The 18,814-nt window shown below is 35.6% G+C and overlaps 1 protein-coding gene across 1 annotated transcript in view; it reads left to right on the top strand.

The window, feature by feature from the left end:
- Window positions 1-18,814, top strand: part of MALRD1 (MAM and LDL receptor class A domain containing 1) — a 761,302-nt gene that overhangs the window by 403,111 nt on the left and 339,377 nt on the right. The window contains 2 exon segments of the mRNA XM_055332672.1: window positions 650-832; window positions 10,811-10,949. Of these exon segments, the coding sequence (XP_055188647.1) occupies window positions 650-832; window positions 10,811-10,949 (322 nt within the window).

Here is an 18,814-nt window from a genome sequence, read left to right as displayed (position 1 = left end):
AACCAAGTCAGATCCTAAGGAGCACCATAAGTTTGAGGCTCAAAGATTGATCTCTGAGACAGGAAAGGAGAATTTACTTGGCCCTATGGGCCCTCAATATCAAAAAGGAAGTCCAGCACTTAATCAGACTGCTTGGATATTAGAGACAATATTCGGCTCGTCTGGAAACTTTGTATAAGTTGACCAGAAAATATACTCCATGTGGCTGGGGTCTTGAGCAGCCCACAGCACTGGAAGCAGGACAGCAGGCTGTCTCAGCAGCATTCCTCCTGGGGTTTAAATTTCCCAAGGTTTCGTCTGAACTACAAATATCTCTTTGAAGACTACACTGACTGCGGCCTCTGACCAAGGGAAGCAGCTTCTGTATGGCAGTTCTCTGTAAGTGCTGGACACCTTGCTTGCCCAATAGATCTACCACTATATTCACTTGAGAGACAGATATTGGCCTGCTTTTGGAAACTCCTGGAGACGAAGTGCCTTTCATAGGGTTTCCAGGTGAAGCGTTGTACCCAGATAGTCCTGTGTTGGTTGGGAGCCCTTCAAGTGCTAGCCACAGAGTTGGAAAGGTTCAAGTCTTCTCTTATTAGATGAAGATGGTATATTCAACACAGAAGCCATCTGGTTCTGCAGTTATGTCTTTCTTATGCAGAATGGTCACAGGCACATCTTTAGAGCCTTTCACCTCCCCCTTGACCAATAACCAAGAAGGTTTGACTACCTCCCAAGCCCTCTTCCAGGAATTTATTGAGAATGCTTGGACTCGATTTATTGATGGCTTGGCCAGATTAAGAGCTGCTGGTGTCCACTGGGTGGCAGCAGTCATCCAGCCCCAGTAAGTACTTTGAATATTAACTCTTGTCTTAGAGGAGTAATTTGCAAACTGGTCTTTATTGTGTATGTTTTCTTATGAATGTCTTAATTTACCAGGAAGATTTTAAACTCTTGGAAGTTAGGGATCATATCTTCCACATCACTGTTTCCATGCCAAGTCCTACAAGAATTGTCCCCTAGTTCAAGATCCACGTTTCAAAGGAATTTATCACTTAAGCGAATTTAAATACAATCTTATTTTTTAACGGTATATTTTTATTTTGTATCTTGCCTCAATGCATTTGAAGCATATAGTCTGGTTTATTTGTTTGAATATCTAACATCCTTGTTGGTTTTTGAAAAATAATCATAATGCCACACAACAGTTCATCTTACTATAAGTAGAATATTTAGATGCTTGTAGACTGAGGTTTGGGTATAGATAGTGGTGAATTCCTACTATGTCCTGGTGCAAATCTCCATGGTCTATTTGTCCTATTCAGATGCACTGAGAGAATGGACTGGTGTTGGCTCCTGAGAGGTGTGTCTCTTTGTTTTCGTTTTTGTTTTTCTTTTTTTTAAATAATAAATTTATTTTTTATTGGTGTTCAATTTGCCAACATACAGAATAACACCCAGTGCTCATCCCGTCAAGTGTCCCCCTCAGTGCCCGTCACCCACTCACCCCCACCTCCCGCCTCCTCCCCCTCCACCACCCCTAGTTCGTTTCCCAGAGTTAGGAGTCTTCCTTGTTCTGTCTCCCTTTCTGATATTTCCTACTCATTTCTTCTCCCTTCCCCTCTATTCCCTTTCACTATTATTTATATTCCCCAAATGAATGAGAACATATAATGTTTGTCCTTCTCCGATTGACTTACTTCACTCAGCATAATACCCTCCAGTCCATCCACATCGAAGCAAATGGTGGGTATTTGTCATTTCTAATGGCTGAATAATATTCCATTGGATGCATAAACCACATCTTTTTTATCCATTCATCTTTCGATGGACATCGAGGCTCCTTCCACAGTTTGGCTATTGTGGACATGGCTGCTAGAAACATCAGGGTGCAGGTGTCCCGGCGTTTCATTGCATCTGTATCTTTGGGGTAAATCCCCAGCAGTCCAATTGCTGGGTCCGTAGGGCAGGTCTATTTTTAACTCTTTGAGGAACCTCCACACAGTTTTCCAGAGTGGCTGCACCAGTTCACATTCCCACCAACAGTGCAGGAGGGTTCCCTTTTCTCCGCATCCTCTCCAACATTTGTGGTTTCCTGCCTTGTTCATTTTCCCCATTCTCACTGGTGGGAGGTGGTATCTCATTGTGGTTTTGATTTGTATTTCCCTGATGGCAAGTGATGCGGAGCATTTTCTCATGTGCATGTTGGCCATGTCTGTGTCTTCCTCTGTGAGATTTCTGTTCATGTCTTTTGCCCATTTCATGATTGGATTGTTTGCTTCTTTGCTGTTGAGTTTAAGAAGTTCTTTATAGATCTTGGAAACTAGCCCTTTATCTGATAGGTCATTTGCAAATATCTTCTCCCATTCTGTAGGTTGTGTTTTAGTTTTGTTGACTGTATCCTTTGCTGTGCAAAAGCTTCTTATCTTGATGAAGTCCCAATAGTTCATGAGAGGTGTGTCTCTTTGATTCAAAGAATCCTGTTAAGCTGAATGATCCCTACCCAGAGCTACTGCCACCAGTAACTATACTTAGTTCTTCATGATTCTTAAAATTATTGAGTCTTATGAGACCTAATGTAACCAGGAACTACTATCGGTATAGAATCACAGGAGTAGCTTTGCATGATTTTATGTCAAGCTTCAACCCTCTAAATCAGTGCTTCCTTGAAAATTATTAACCTAGAGCAGAGGAGGCTGCCCGTCATTAATTTTCCATTATACATTGGAAAGTGGATACTGTCTGGCAGGTGATATTGCTTCTTAGGTTTCTGCATTAAGTTCACCACCAGACTCTAAACCAGGAGTAGTAGTACCGCATGGTAGAAAGAATATTAGACTTGATTTTTTAATGAGTTTTAACCTTTGTCTCCTCAGAGTTAAAAATAGAGCCTTAAGTGACTTTAATCTCTGCCAGTTTTCTAATGTGTCAAATCTCAAATAAAAGAAACTAATTGAACCCAACTAGTCTTCCTGCATCCAGTCATTCCCAATTTCAATTCATTTTTCAGTTTTAAAAGATTAAACTTAGAACAATATTTTGACCACATCACCCCCCTGCTGAGAATTTCTCAATATTTCCTATGCTGAAAGATAAAGTTCAAACTTCTCAGATGGGTATGCCACTTTGTTTTTCAATTCAGCATGCATTTATCGAGTGGATGCTTATATATAATAATATTCCAAGCTCTAGAGATGCAAAGATGAATGCCATAGGCTTCTTCCTTCTTTTTTTATAAGAAACTTAGAGTTTAATAGGAGAGACATCTTTGTAAATGAAGTTATTTTTTTATTTTTGTTTATTTTTTTAGATTTATTTATTTATTTATTCATGATAGACATAGAGAGAGAGAGAGAGGCAGAGACACAGGCAGAGGGAGAAGCAGGCTCCATGCCAGGAGCCGACGCAGGACTCCATCCCGAGACTCCAAGATCACGCCCCAGGCGAAAGGCAGGTGCCAAACCACTGAGCCACCCAGGGATCCCCAGAGTTATTTTTTTAAATTATACTATATGCAGTAGTACTGTGATAAACATAAGTGTTATGAAGATCCCCCAAAAGCAATATTAAAATAGTAATAATATCCATTATGTTAGTAATAATATTAATAATGATAGCCATTATTTTTTGATAGATGTATGGTGTAACCAGGGCCCTGTTTGGAAGTTTAGATGCATTTTTTGAAGGATTATCTTCTTTTTACAAATGATATAATTTAAATGTAAGCATGACTTACCAAACTGCATAAAGGTAAGTGGAATGCACACTCAGATTTGCCTAATTACAACCTCCATGCCTCACCATATTGGTTTTATGTGGTTGCCATGACAAAATGCCACAAATTTAGTGGCTTTAAAGAACACATTTTTATTATCTCATAGCTCTGTAGGTCAGAATTGTGACTCACGTCTCACTGAGTGGAATATCACACTGTGTGAGGGATGCATTCATTTCTTTCCAGAGGCTCTAGGAGAAATGTTTCTTTGCTCATTCAGGCTGTTGTTAGAATTCACCTCCTCATGGTTGTAGGGCACAGCTTCCTGTTTCCTTGCTGGCTATCAGCTGAGGGTTGTATCCAGCTTTTTGAGGCCACCCACAGTCCTTGGCTAGTGGCTCTCTTGCTCCATCTTCAAAGCAAGTAATAGTGGATTCAGTCCCTCTCATAATTTGAGTATTTTCTGCCTCTCTTTCAGTTTTTGCACTTCATTTTTCTGCCTAACTCTGGGACATTTTAGGACTTATGAGATTAGATTAGGTTTACTAGGAGAATTCAGGATATTATTCCCATTTCAAGGTCCTTACCTTTAATCACCTCTTCCAAAATCACATCTCCACCCCAGCCTTCCACCATGTAAAGCAACATATTTGCAGAGATTTGAGCAGGGACATTATTCAGACTACCACTCTGTTTCTTTATGCTTTTTTTTTCCCCTAAAGAATATGGTATCTGATAAAGTTCAATTAGTTGGATCTAATGGAGTAGTAGCCTTTTAGGAGATAGATTATACCTGAAACTAGGAGGAACATGGTTAAAGACTCAGGTACATAGGATCCATGCATGTGTGTTTAGAGGAATGGTCAGATTTCTGGTGTGAATGAAAGATGGACTGGGTCTGCCTTGTGAATGGCTTTGAGTAATGTATTCAGGAATTGAGAGGAAATCGCAGTGAAGATGGAGATGAGGAAATGCTTTGACCATGAAGTAGAGAGCTAAAAATCCTGCATGATTACATCTCCATTAATTCCGTACATTAATTTTGGAGTGAGGGGACATGGATTGGGTTCTGCCTCCAGTAGTGACTGATTTATTTTCTCCATGGTTGCTTTTCCAGTTTAATGCAGAACAAATATATCATACACATGTGCATATATTTCTACACACGCACACATATGAAAGTGTGTGTAAATTGTCACGTGCTATAAAATATTAGTTTGGATCTCAGACAAGATCAATTTGATTCTTATCTGAAAGCGTGCTATGACTCATGACTGTTTTTATTAATCTGCCAGTTTTCAATTGCTGGAAAGGCATTTTCTATTCTCTGCATTTCTTCCATGAATACTACTTTTCTTTTTAAGGCAGCTCAGTATCCAGTTCCTTAGCATCCAGTTGCTATGACCTCAGTCACACCATATCCCCTGATGTCAGAGATCTTTCATGGCATTCACAATGTCATTCAGTTCTTTCACCATACATTGAACTGTGTTAGTAGTGAATCTGTACTATAACTGCATATATGGGTGTTATTTTTAGGACAGTGATGTAATCATTTGCTTCCTGTTATTTCTTAGCTCTTCTGCTTTGCCTAGGATTTTAGACAATGGACTGTAATGAAAAGAACACAATTTCAGTACTAGATCCATTTGGGTCTCAATCCTGGCTCTGCTATATCCCAACAATATAAATGCACAAGCTAATTAATTTTGGTGTAAAATTAAGATAATATTTATTTTTCAGTGTCGTGAGAATTGGAAGATATATATATATATGTATATATATATATACATATATATATATAAAATATCTGATATTGGTTGGCATTCAATTAATTTTAGCTGTGATAATGAAAGTGATGACTAGGGATCCCTGGGTGGCGCAGCGGTTTGGCGCCTGCCTTTGGCCCAGGGCGCGATCCTGGAGACCCGGGATCGAATCCCACATCGGGCTCCCGGTGCATGGAGCCTGCTTCTCACTCTGCCTGTGTCTCTGCCTCTCTCTCTCTCTCTCTCTCTCTCTGTGACTATCATAAATAAATGAAAATTTTAAAAAAATTAAAAAAAAAGAAAGTGATGACTATTAATGAATGTTTTAATTTTTTAACCAAAGCATATATATATTCACCTAAATTTATTTTGTTCTTTAAGTCATGATCAGGTTTTTTCCCCCAAAATATCTTATAATTATTTATTTATATTTCAAAACAGCCTTGTAATTGAGGTTGGTTGTAATAACTGTTACAGTAATGGACACATTTTTATACAGAAAGGTTAAAAGAACTAATTAAGACCAGACTTTGAATCTAGGAAGGTTGTGAATTGATCTCAATGTGGTGATTTTTTGTACTATGATTAGTTAACTATTTTGCTTCCTGCAATTCACCAAAGGTGACATTTGTGGTGCTAAAACTATCTGGCATTTGTACATCTTCATAAAAATTATTTACCCTCTTGATTATGCAGCAGAAAATCTAAAAAGAAAGTAGAGCTTTTCTTCACTTTGGTTATTTGTTATTTACAAAAGTGTTATATGTTTTAAAAACTTCAAAAGGAAGGTATCTTGGGTTACCTAATTGCTTAAGTTACTTCACACTTCATTTCTCAACCTATTCTTTGTAATTTTTAACTATTCCTCTTTCTCTTTATTAATACATTAGATAGATAGATAGATGATAGATAGATAGATAGATAGATAGATAGATAGATAGATAGATAGACAGATAATAGTTATGGTTACTCATTAGCAAATTTCAGGGAAAATTCAGCATTATCCTTCTCCAGAGATAAGAGTTGAATATGACAGTATAGTCAATATTTACCAAGGCATGATTAGCTGTGATAATATATGTTGGCTGATTTATAGACTTTGAAGCCATTTATGTTTCCTGCCAATTTGATTTCCTCTTCTATACAAAAGAATCCTAGTTTCTACATGTCCCCGGGGAATGAGATGAGAATAATATATAATAATACATGCTAATATCCCATAAAATAAAGTATTTATATTATTTCCCAGAATAATTCTAATTTTTTCTTTTTTGCAAATAATAATAGAACTTTATTCTGCCTCTAACACCTCCCCCCCTCCCCCAAGGAAAAGTTTACATCATTCACTCAGTTTTTTATGCCAAAATTTCAAGGCAATTCTTGACCTCTCCACCTCTGATTATCCATCTCCAATCTGTCAAAAATTTCTGTGGGCTCTATCTTAAAAACATTTTCAAATTTCATCCCCTTTTTACTATCAAACCTGCAATCACTCTAATGATAATAATGATAGCTCTCATTTGTTAAGTACTCACTATGTTCCAGGCACTGCCTATTTAATACTCAATACTGCTAGTGTGAACCTACTTCACTGCCTAACTGGGTTACTGTAACAGACTCCTAATTGGTCTCCTTTTATGCATTCATGCTACTCTCTCTTGTCCATTTTCTACGTACTAGCCAAATATATATTTTTTAGAATTTTTAAATTTTATTAGTTTTCCCAAGGTTCTAGGCAAAACCTGCCAATAACTCCCCATCTCAGAGTAAAGCCAAAGTCCTCACAATGGCCATGAAGCCTGCCTACTGGTCCTCTCTGTCTCTCCTCCTATAACTAAGAACCATGCCCATCAGGATCTAGCTACATGGGCTTCTGATGACCCTCCGGAACTCCAGACTCTTTCCCACCAGAGAGCCTTGAACTTGAACTGTTTCCCTTGTCCTACCGTCCATGGCTTTCTGTTTCACATTATTTAGGTTCCCTTCTCCAATATTACATCCTTGGGGTGCCTACAAAGGACCACCTCCTCTTCCACCCCCATACAATTTACTTTCACTCCCTCTGTATGTGTACTCCATCATTATCTTTCTCCCTGTTGGAGGACAAACACCATGAGGACAAACACTGTCTTCTTCGACACTATACTCCCTGTGCCAGAGCAATGTGCCTGGCCCAAAAGAGAAAATTGTTAATTCTTTATTGTATAAAGGAATAAGTGAAGTAATGACGTGAAAACTCTTGTGATACTTTTGATCTTATCAAAAGCTTGTTACAAAGTTTAATTCTCAATGTCCTATTTATTTACAATATTTACAATATTGAAGATCCATGGGAGAAATTTCTTTACAGCACTGTCAGAGAGTGCTATGTTTCTCCTAAGCAAATAATGTGACTTTATCTTACAGATACTGATTTTTTATAATTCTTCATGCCTCCCTTTTATAGTATTCTCAGTGTGATCTTGTGGCCTAGTTATAACTGCAGGATGATTTTTTTGTGTTCTAAGTTTGTAATCTAGATTCATTGTACTAGTGGTTCTTTATAGAGAGGTGATTCAATTACTTTACCCATTTGGTCACTTCTTACTGAAAAGAAATAAAATACTAAAATACTAAAATGTATCTATATTGATCTCTGAAATTGTGTTTATCCATTATTTGACATGTGTATTAGCTCATCATGCTTTAAACTAAGAGAATGACTTGCCCTTGATACAAGAGGCTAGAGTTTGTTAGATGAAATCTTTAGGTGATTCTAACCATGTTGACTCCTTAATCTGTTTATCCTCACATTTGTTGGAAGATTGCCCAACAGATCTGAATGCAGTGCTCTCAGGGTTGCCATGTCCATGATAGTTACTATCTGTTCAATATTAAACAAAGAGCTTCAGGTATTCTATCCCTGCTCATAACCACATAAGGGAATAGAACAATCATATTCATTCCATTATTATTTTAAGTCATAGATGGGCACAAAAACAGGGGTATAGTGCATGAATCCACATCTCAAACATATATATTTCAATAGGGTTGTTAGCTCTTCCCTGGAGCATATTATATATTTGATATGTTAATCAGATTGCATATTTAATAATGAGATTACATATTTGATAATATGAGATAAATTGTCCAGTCCTAGCACAATGCTATGGTAGATGTTCAGTGTACCAGTGGTATCACCCTCATAGGCTGATTTTGATAATTACATGACATAATGCACTGCAAACACCTGCCACAGGGACAGGCAGAGTTAAACACTTGGTAATTATAAGCTATTATTAATGTCTTATTATTTTGCTTTGTACATATTTGATGAATTTTAATAATGTTAGGAAGCTTTAAGTCAGATATATACTAGATGTAATAACCTTGGAAATTGCACTTTAGCTTTCTCATTCTTAATTGCTACATTTGAAAATAGAGATAACTAAAATTGTGGAAACAGCCCAAGTGTCCATCAACTGATGAAGAGATAAAGAAGAAGTGGTATATATGTACAACAGAATATCACTCAACCATCAAAAGGAATGAAATCTTATATTTGCAATGACCTGGATGGAGCTAGAGAGTATTATGCTATGTGAAATAAGTCAGTCAGAGAAAGACACATACCATCTGATTTTACTCATATGTGGAACTTAAGAAACAAGCAAAGGGGAAAAAAAGAGACACTAAGAAACAGACTTCACTCTATGGAACAAACTGCTGATTACCAGAGGGGAGGAGGGTGAATGCGCTAAGTGGGTGATAGGCATCAAGGAGGGTACTTGTCTTGATGAGCCCTGGGTGTTATACCTAAATAATGAATCACTAAATTCTATTCCTGAAACCAGTATTACACTATAGGTTAACTAACTGGAATGTAAATGAAAACCTAAAAAAAAAAAAAAAAAAAAAAAAGAAAGAAAAAGAAAAAAAAAGAAAAGAAAAGAAAGAAAATAACGGTAACTAACTTTTCTTATAATGTTGGTATAAGGATTAGAGATAATATTCATTAAGTACCCAGCACAAAACACAGCATGTAGGAGGTGATGAGTAACTGGTAGTTAATCATCATGACTAATTTTATCATCCACTTATATATTGCTCTGCAGTCATTTTTAACTACACCTTTTATACAAATGCAAATTCATGTATGTAATACACTCATGCATCCATGCACAAAATAGGCTTATCTCTAATGTGTAAATTATATAATTCACACATGTAAGATTTCATTCTTTCAATTCTTTCAGTCTTAAATCACAAATGTAAGATTTCATTCTTTCACATCCTTCCTCTGTATGTGTGTGTATACAGACATGCATGCATGCATATACACACAAACACAGATACTGGAGAACAATTTTACCTCATTTGATGATATATATTTTAAGGAAAGAGAGCCCATATGCTATTCCTGTTTAAAAAGACTTTTGTACTCTATTCATTATTAAAGATATATATGAAGTAAAAAAATATATGCATTGAAACAAATTCAAACATAATTTGTCCCCTTAATTTTAAGCATAATTGGAATAGTGTTTAGGTATACAAATACTTAGAGTTTATTTTGCTTCCTATTAATAAAATTTAGCTTAGATCACTTGCTTTCCTTTTCCCCTTTGAATTAGATAATTATTTAGCTTCATTACAAAGAATTTGTTTTTATCAGGTCAATAGGGTTTACAAATGGAAATTGCTTTGTTATAGATCAAATTATACAAAGATAGTATTAAATTGGGATTGTAACTCTAGAAATCTGTCTATAGACATAATAGGGAAATCTTTGCTGAAAGTGTCAGAAATGTATATTTTGAACAAACTGACTACCCAAGGTTACTATCTAGAACCGAAGAAAGAAACTCAGAAATGTTTGTCATTTTCATCATAGTAAATAGGTCAGAGGTGATTGACTCTCTTTCTTGGATAACCTCAGTCTTGACATGTCGAAGCTCAGCAATCCAAATGTAGCTCTATCCCTGTCATTTTTGTCAACAAAATGCCAACTCATCTTCTAGTGAGCCATCTCCTGGAGGGCTCTCATTTGCTCTTTGTTATGTTCCCTTCCTCCTTGCTCTCTTCAGTTCATTCATTCATTTGTTCATTCATTTATTTTTTGTTTACCCAGAAAAGTGCACAGTGAGCATTCTATGAATACATGGCAGTTTTTATCCTCCATGGGTTCTAAATAGCAGTGGAAAGAATCATTATGCACATAACTATGTAGAAAAGTACAATGAATGTTTTTAATTTCTGTGAAGAAGAGCTGCCTAGTACATCAAGAGGCTGTAATCAAGACTACTCCTGACCAATCAGGACTTTTTGCAGAAAGTTGATATTGAGCTGAAATCTCAAGATTTCCAAAGATTTCTAGAGGCAAGTTGCTCAGCATATGTGAAGTATCTGTGGTTAGAGGGACTGCACGAATGCTTGTATATTTTTGTGGTGGGGAGTTGAGACGGATGGGAACGATGACAGAAGATGAGGCTGGAAAGGTGAGTAGTGCACACATTTTGAGTTGAACCTGTGTCCATTAGACTATTAACAAATTTGCTCTTTACCTTACTTTGATAGGGAGCCATTTAATGACTTTCAACTAGCGTAGTGATCCGGTTTGCATTTCGAAAACATTACTCTGTTTACAACGTACAAATGAATTTCAGGAGGATTGATATGGACACAGAACCATCATTTAGGAAGCCGTTTTATTACTCAAGGAGAGACATGAATGTCCCTTGAAAAGTGAGTGATTCAAGAAATACTTAGAAAGTAAAACCGGACAGCGTTAGTGGTTTATTGAATATGGGAAATGAAGAAGCAGAGATTGATGATGAGTATTGGATTTCTTCTGAATTCTTTTGCGACTGCCTACCTTCCCTATTCTACCTTTTTGTAGTTCATACTCGACTACAATATAGTATAGATCTCAGATATTTTGTAGAGCATTTCAATCCTTACATTTACTATTCTAAACTGGATCTTAGTTCTTCCTTAATTTCACCATTTCCTCCATAGCCACCTGGAGTGGAGAATGTTCAGTCTTCTATTTGTCATAAACCATGGTGTCCAGAAAACTGTCAACATTCTTTTCCCTCTGTCCAGGTTAATACTCCTCAGAGGAGGTTTAACCTGTTTTGGATTCCCCCCTATAACTTTACTACTGGAACCTTTTCTTTATCTTAGGTAGAGGCCTTAGTATGTTATTTTTACATAAAGCAAACATTTATTTAAATGCACATAGTATTATCAAGCATGGGCTAGATTAAAAAATATTTTCTTCTGACTTCTGTCCTTATGTTCTGTTTCCAGAAGAACTGCTAATTTCTTATGTACCTTTCTGGAGACATTCATTAAATACACCAGCATGGGGGCACCTGGATGGCACAGTCGGTTAAGCAGCTCTTGGTTTCAGCTCAGGTCATGATCTCAGGGTCATGGATCAAGCCCCGCATTGGGCTCTGTGCTCTGTGCAGAGTTTCCTTGAGTTTCTGTCTCCCATTCCCTCTGTTCCTCTTGCTCATGCTCTCTCTCTCCCTCTCCAAAATGGATAAATAAATCTTAAAACAGACACACACCAGCACGTGTGCATGTTATATGTACGTATTCCTCTTCCTCACTTAAAAATACTATCATTTTTCTACATGCCAAAGTAAATTTCAAAGGTTTAAAATATTTAATTTTTTTTAGAAATGAAATTATACAGCAATCATACAGTACTAGAAAAAATATGGGAAATTTTTATTTGATATTGGATTGTCAAAAACCATCAAAGGAAGATTGACAGATTTGACTGCATAAAAGTACAAAATATAATTTTCCTGAAGTGGTTTTGATCTTGAGATTTATCCTTAGGTCATACTTCCAGGTCTAGTTCTGTCTTACGTAAGTGGCTCCATTTGTGATGTCTTAGAACCAATTCTCCTTAAATACTCAAAGCCTCTATCACGTACAGTGAAAAACAATAAAATATTATTACATTTTACATTTCCTGACAGCAGAAATAATTCACTGGCCTGTCCGTATGTTATCCCTGATAGTTGAATTTGGAACTTCAGAAAATGATGATTTTAATGATCATGCTCATTACCTTTTTAAATATGATACACTAGAAATTCAGAGTATACAAATTGTTAACCACTAAACTACTAGCAATTTCCTCCATGTCAGAATCATGAAGGAATATTTATTTTTAAAAGGTACCTTTAGATTTATTGTTTGAGAGCTTTTCTAGTATAGGGTTAGAACTAGTTGAATGTTAGCATGTAATGTTAGCATAGCATTTTTTAACTATTAAGTATTAAAATTGAGTAATTAAAAAACTGAGGAATAAACCATTCTTTCTGGAAATATCTTTTTGAATGAATACGAGAAACTATTTTTTTATTTTTTATTTTATTTTATTTTATTTTATTTTATTTTATTTATTTTACGAGAAACAATTTAGAGTAAATTTATACCATGCTGATCAAGGCTGTAGAAAGTATTCTTTGAATATTTGAACTGCAACTACTTGGAATGAAGAAGATGGAAGCTGCTGGAACAGTATTTGAGCCACTTGGCAGTTCTCATTTGAGGGATAAGCTGAGGGCCCAAGAAACATAAATACAGAAACTACTGTTTTTTGAATGAGAGCCTCAGCCACCCTGCAATAGTAAACCAGTTGGAACTGTGATAGGCCTTTCTCCTTAGGGGCTTCTGCTCTGCCTAGATTTCCTTCCATGTTTTCCTTGTTTTCTTAATGCAAATCACAATTCATCTGTTTTCTTTGTCCATTCCCTAAAGTTACCGTCATCTATTTTATGGAATATATTTCCACGTTACCTCCTTTTGTGCTAGCAGTAAAGTAGATGTCACAGCACCTTCACATTTTCAAGTTTTTTTTTTTTTAAGATTTTATTTATTTATTCATGAGAGACCCACAGAGAGGCAGAATCATCGGCAGAAGGAGAAGCAGGCTCCCTGCAGGGAGCCCAAGGTGGGACTTGATCCTGGGACCCCAGGATCACACCCTGAGCCAAAGGCAGATGCTTAACCACTGAGCCACCACCAAAAGGTGTCCACATTTTCAAGTTTTTGCTGCAAATTACTAAGGTGAGAGATCAAGACAATTAAAAAGTAACAAATATAAATGTTTCAGGATTTCCCAAAGCAACTGGTCTACCATTTTTAAAAATTTTTAAATTTAAAATTTTTTTTTTATCTACTGCAAAAAACCCGAGAAGAAACATAGGATTTTATTTTCTATCCTTATTTTCCTTAGTTTCCTTAGTAGGATTGGCTGCTCCACTGAACTCTCTTGCCACATAAATAGAATTGCAAAGTAAGAAAAAGAAAATCAGCCCCTGGTGTCTGGGCCCTGGCCTGGTACTATTTCATTTAGGCCTCGGTATTGCTATGAACTGGTGGTTCCCCTGTTGAACATAAACAATTTCACAGAGCATCAACATCAGACAAAGCCACTCTGGAACCATGGATCAAGATAAAAACAAGATCACTATGTAATCTGACTGAACACAGAAAAAATATGAACATTTCCTTGGCCAAAGAAATGACCAAACATCCCCCTATCTGGACTCATAGGAGTGTTTCCAACCAATTATAACTTCAGCCTATTCTAGTCTTCCCTTTGTTAGGTAGGAATCATTCAGATAGCCAATTGCATAATTATACCTGTTTCTTGATGTCATCCAATCTGGATCAAAACTCCACTTTCTATGACCCTCTGGAAAATAACCTATGCAAAGCCCTAATCCCATTAAGCCATTTTTTATACTTTCTCACTGAACTGTCCAATGGTTCCCCATGGTATGTGTTCTTCATCACTGCAACAAGTAATAAACCCAACTTTATTCAACTACAGAGTGCCTGGTAGTCTTTGGCTGGAAGGCAATGATAAGACAGAGAAAATGGAGTCAAGATTGTGTGCCCTTTTAAGGACTTTGGCTTTTAACTCAGTAAGATGGGATGCCATTGGAGGATTTTTTTTTAACTGTTAAAATTTTATATTTTTTAAAGATTTTGTGATAGTTTCCATTCACAGAAATATTATAATGACTATACAGAATTTGTACTCCATAAAGATTTGCAGATTATTATCAGTTTATCCATTTGTTTTATATAAATTTTACTTCCCAATCATTTCAGAGCAAGTTGCAGATACCATCTCACCCTTTTATGTCTAAATAATTCATTGTTTCCTAAAATAGAAGATCTCACTTACATGTACATTTAATTAACATTGATACAGTAGTATTATTCAATTTATAGGCCCCATTCAGACTTTATCAATTGCCCTTTATATATTTTTGGTTTTTGCCTGGTTCAGGATCTAATCAAGGATCACTCCATTTAGTTTTTAAGTTTGTTTTCAGTTCTTAAATGTACAACAATTTCCCAGCCTTTCTTTGTCTTCTTTGACATTGACTTCTTTGAAAAATATAGACCTTTTAAAGAGTATCCTTCAATTGGTGTTTGTTGATTTGTCTTTATATTTAATTTCAATTCATTCTTTCTTGGTGAAAATAATATCTATTATTTTGTTACTTTTTCTTGAACATCCATTGATCATGTTTCTGAATCCATTTAAAATACTGAAATATCTGTTTAAAAGTATCATATGAGTTTTTCCTAATGAAACATATTACTGCATGGACAGAATAGTAATAAAAAAGCATAAATGCACTCTAAAATCACTACTAACTGAATATCTGTAAACTGCTCACAACCTCTCCACATCTAAGTAAACAAAGCAAATTTCAAAAAAGTTCATATCTATGGTCCAAACATATTTTGTGCTCAAATGTAGGAGGAAAATGAAAAAGAAAAAAATTTTCCTGTAATTGTGACTTTTTTCTTAATATACCTTCTCTTCAACATTTCTTGAAAGAAAAGAAAATCAACCTCAAAAGGAACAAAATTGTTTTTTAAAGGCTTAGCTTGTTTAATGCCATTTAAAGTTTTATTTTCTACTTTTTAATTTATGTGTTTATATATTCTTTTGACTACAAGGAAACATTAGCTCCAGTTCTAAGGAAACTAAGACAGTTATTAACATTCTACCTTATAATTTAAAGATTCTCTCAAAAGTAATTTCAATGACCACCCCCCATTAAGTCTTCCTCCTGTAACTTAAAGAATTTTCTCACTATTCTGTCATTCATGAACCATAGGCACCTCTAACTTTGGTGAGATTTTATTTGCTGAATGACCCCCACTGAAGTTAAAAAGAGTCAAGATAACTCATTAAAAATATGACCCCTAAAATCCTTAGGGCTCTTGAATGCTGATGAAAAGAAATCCATGAATTCACAGAAAATATTATTTTACACTTCTTTTTAACCTCAAGTCTCTATGTCTAGCATGGGCTAGCACTCAGAATAATGATCCCTCAGCTCATAAAACTGAAGAACTAAGTATGCTTTCTTGTCACAACCAGGTTAACATAAAAGAGGACAAAGCAATGCACAATGATCATCTAGAAAATACAGTAAATAGCACACAGTTAATGAAAAATAAAATTTACCAGTATTTGAACCCATATCAAAGTCTTCACAATGTATAATTCATGGAAATTTGATATGTATGGTTTGACCTATAAAGTAAATTCATAAATAGATGGTTTAATTTAATTAATAAAAATAATAGTATTTCAGCCAAATCCACTTTAACCATCTTTCTATTTTTTTTTCAATTCTTAAGGGATTGATACCAACTACAACATGATAGAGGTTTTAGTTTAGGGCCACTAAAGCAGTGGCTCTGCATAGAATGAACAATCTATCTAGATTGCATAGGTAATTCTTCTTCAACTCCCATCAATATTTACCCCAAATCTTCCACTTTCCAAATTTCTATTACTATGTATTAATATACTGTTCCTCCTATACTGAGAATACTGAGAATCTTTTTTTTCTAACGAAGTGTTTTTCTTAAATCTAAACATTTCACTGATTTACTAGGTAATAATATACTTAGGGTAATCATATGCTTTACCATCCCAACAGGGATACTTTTGAGAGTGAATGGGAGCTACTGATAATTACATGGGGACAGGTTATACAAGGATATCCCATGCAAAAGAGATTTCCATCATCTAATAGATTTCCATCAAACCTATTTGCACTCTTTCTATCACAAATCTGTGCAAATCTCTCCAAGACAGCATTATCTATCATCACACCCCAAACATACATTAGACTTCTGTGGTTAGAGATTAATCTAAGACTTCTCTATGGCAGCAGTTTTAATCAAAACAACAAAACGCTATCCTAAGGTTGATATTTTAAAAATGAAGGCAAGCAGACAGGAAAATAGGCAGGCAAGCACACAATGTTAAAAATTATGATAAACGTGGATATAAAACTCATATGGATATTAGGTTGAGTAGCACACAAATTTTAGAATATTTCAGACCTATTTGGGAAAAGGTGGGTATGAGCACTAGGTCTTGATGCTGAGGTGACATCTGTGACAGTTGGCCCATGACTGAATCTTCGAGAAACCTAACAGACCAAAGTCTTTCCCCTCTCTCTTACCTCACTTAAAGGCTAATGACATACAATGTTTTATTAGTTTGGGGTTTAATACATACTGATTTTACAACTCTAAATATACACAAAGCTCATCATAGTAAGTGTTGTTACCATCTGTCACCATATAATGTTATTACAATATTATTGACTATATTCCCTATGCTGTACTTTTCATCTCCATGACTTATTTTATAACTGGAAAGTTGTACCTCTTAATTCCTTTTATCTATTTCACTCAAACCTCTGCCCACTTCTCCCATGGCAACCACCAGTTTGCTCTATTAAAGAATTCGGTTTTCTTTGTTTTATTTCATTTTGTTTTTTAGGTTCCATATATCAGTGAAATCATATGGTTTTTGTCTCTTTCTGACCTATTCACTTAGTATAATTCACTCTCGGTCCATCCATGTTGTTGCAAATGGGAAAATCTCATTCCTTTTCTGTGGCTATGTATATATATCTATAGATATCTATATCACACACACACAAAACCCAGAGCTTCTTTATCCATTCATCTATCAATGGGGATGGGAGTTGCTTCCATATCTTGGCTATTATAAATAATGCTGCTCTGCAATAAATAAATGCTCAATATTAAAGTCATATCATTAAAGGTGGACATTGTGTATATTTGGCTGCAATTAGCTGTCTTTATCAATACTGTTTATATTTGATCTTAAGATATTTTGTGCATAATTTGGGCTATGAGAAAATTTATATATATTTTTAATTTAATTCTACAGAAGTTACACAAACCATCATGCCAATTACTGAAAATAAAATATCAATAATGCCTGAATGAATATATAACAGCTCAACTGAAATTTGTTTTCCAACATCAAGGAAAATTTAAAAGTTAAATTCATTGAAAATAATCTTTAAGAACTTAATTTTCAAGTGTTTTGCTTTTCAGTAGCAATTTGAATTATTTTTAATTTGATTACACTGCTATAACTAGTGTTTACAGTTTCCTAATTTCCAATTATAATTTGATGAATTACAATTTATTTATTGTAAATACATTATAAATTACTCAAGAAATGTGGTTATAAAGTTAAGCTAAAGCTACAGTTGGCTCAGACAGTATGTGTTCTACAGCCCTCCACCCCAGCCTGCATCCAAGCCAGCCATCTTACCATTGTGAAGTGACCAAGCTACCCCAGACAGTACTCACACCATTTTTAACTATCTTGCAAACATGGCCCCAGTACAGCTATGAGACTCTCTCACCAGACCACATCTGTATCAGCTCTAGCTATCTCCAAAGGCAGACCCAACAAAGTGTATCCTAGGCAGCTACAGTCATCCTACTAAGGTAGTCCTGGCACAGCATACCCAGGAATCCCAGAGCCTACACTTGGTCCAGCTCCAGGTATCCTATCAAGTGACAATGACACAGCTCACCTACCAAAGCCACCAGGAACACACAATTTACCAGAGGATGCTCCTACCCAAGGCCACTACTTCAAGTGTGGGAGAGGTAGCTATTCCACCTAATTCATAGAAACTAAACTGGAAAATCAAACAAAATGAGGAGAAAAACAAACGAACAAACCTAAGCTGCAAACAAAAGAAGAAGTTGCAAATAAAATCTAGGGAAAAAAGACATAATGAACATGAAATAAGTAATTTTTCTAACAGAGTTCAAATTAATGGTTATAAAAATGCTCACTAAACTCAGGAGAAGAATAAAGGAACACAGTGAGAGCTTGAACAAAGACTTAGAAAATTCATGAAAGAACCCCTCGAAGCTGAAAAATACAATAACTAAAATGGAAATATATCAGAGGGAATCATGTTATCCAATCAAAACAGCAAATAGAAAAAAT

The sequence above is a fragment of the Nyctereutes procyonoides genome, unplaced genomic scaffold (assembly GCF_905146905.1).
Source record: "Nyctereutes procyonoides isolate TBG_1078 unplaced genomic scaffold, NYPRO_anot_genome, whole genome shotgun sequence".
Taxonomy (NCBI): Eukaryota; Metazoa; Chordata; class Mammalia; order Carnivora; family Canidae; genus Nyctereutes; species Nyctereutes procyonoides.
Note: the sequence above shows the minus strand (reverse complement) of the source record. Positions and strands in the feature narration are given on the sequence as shown.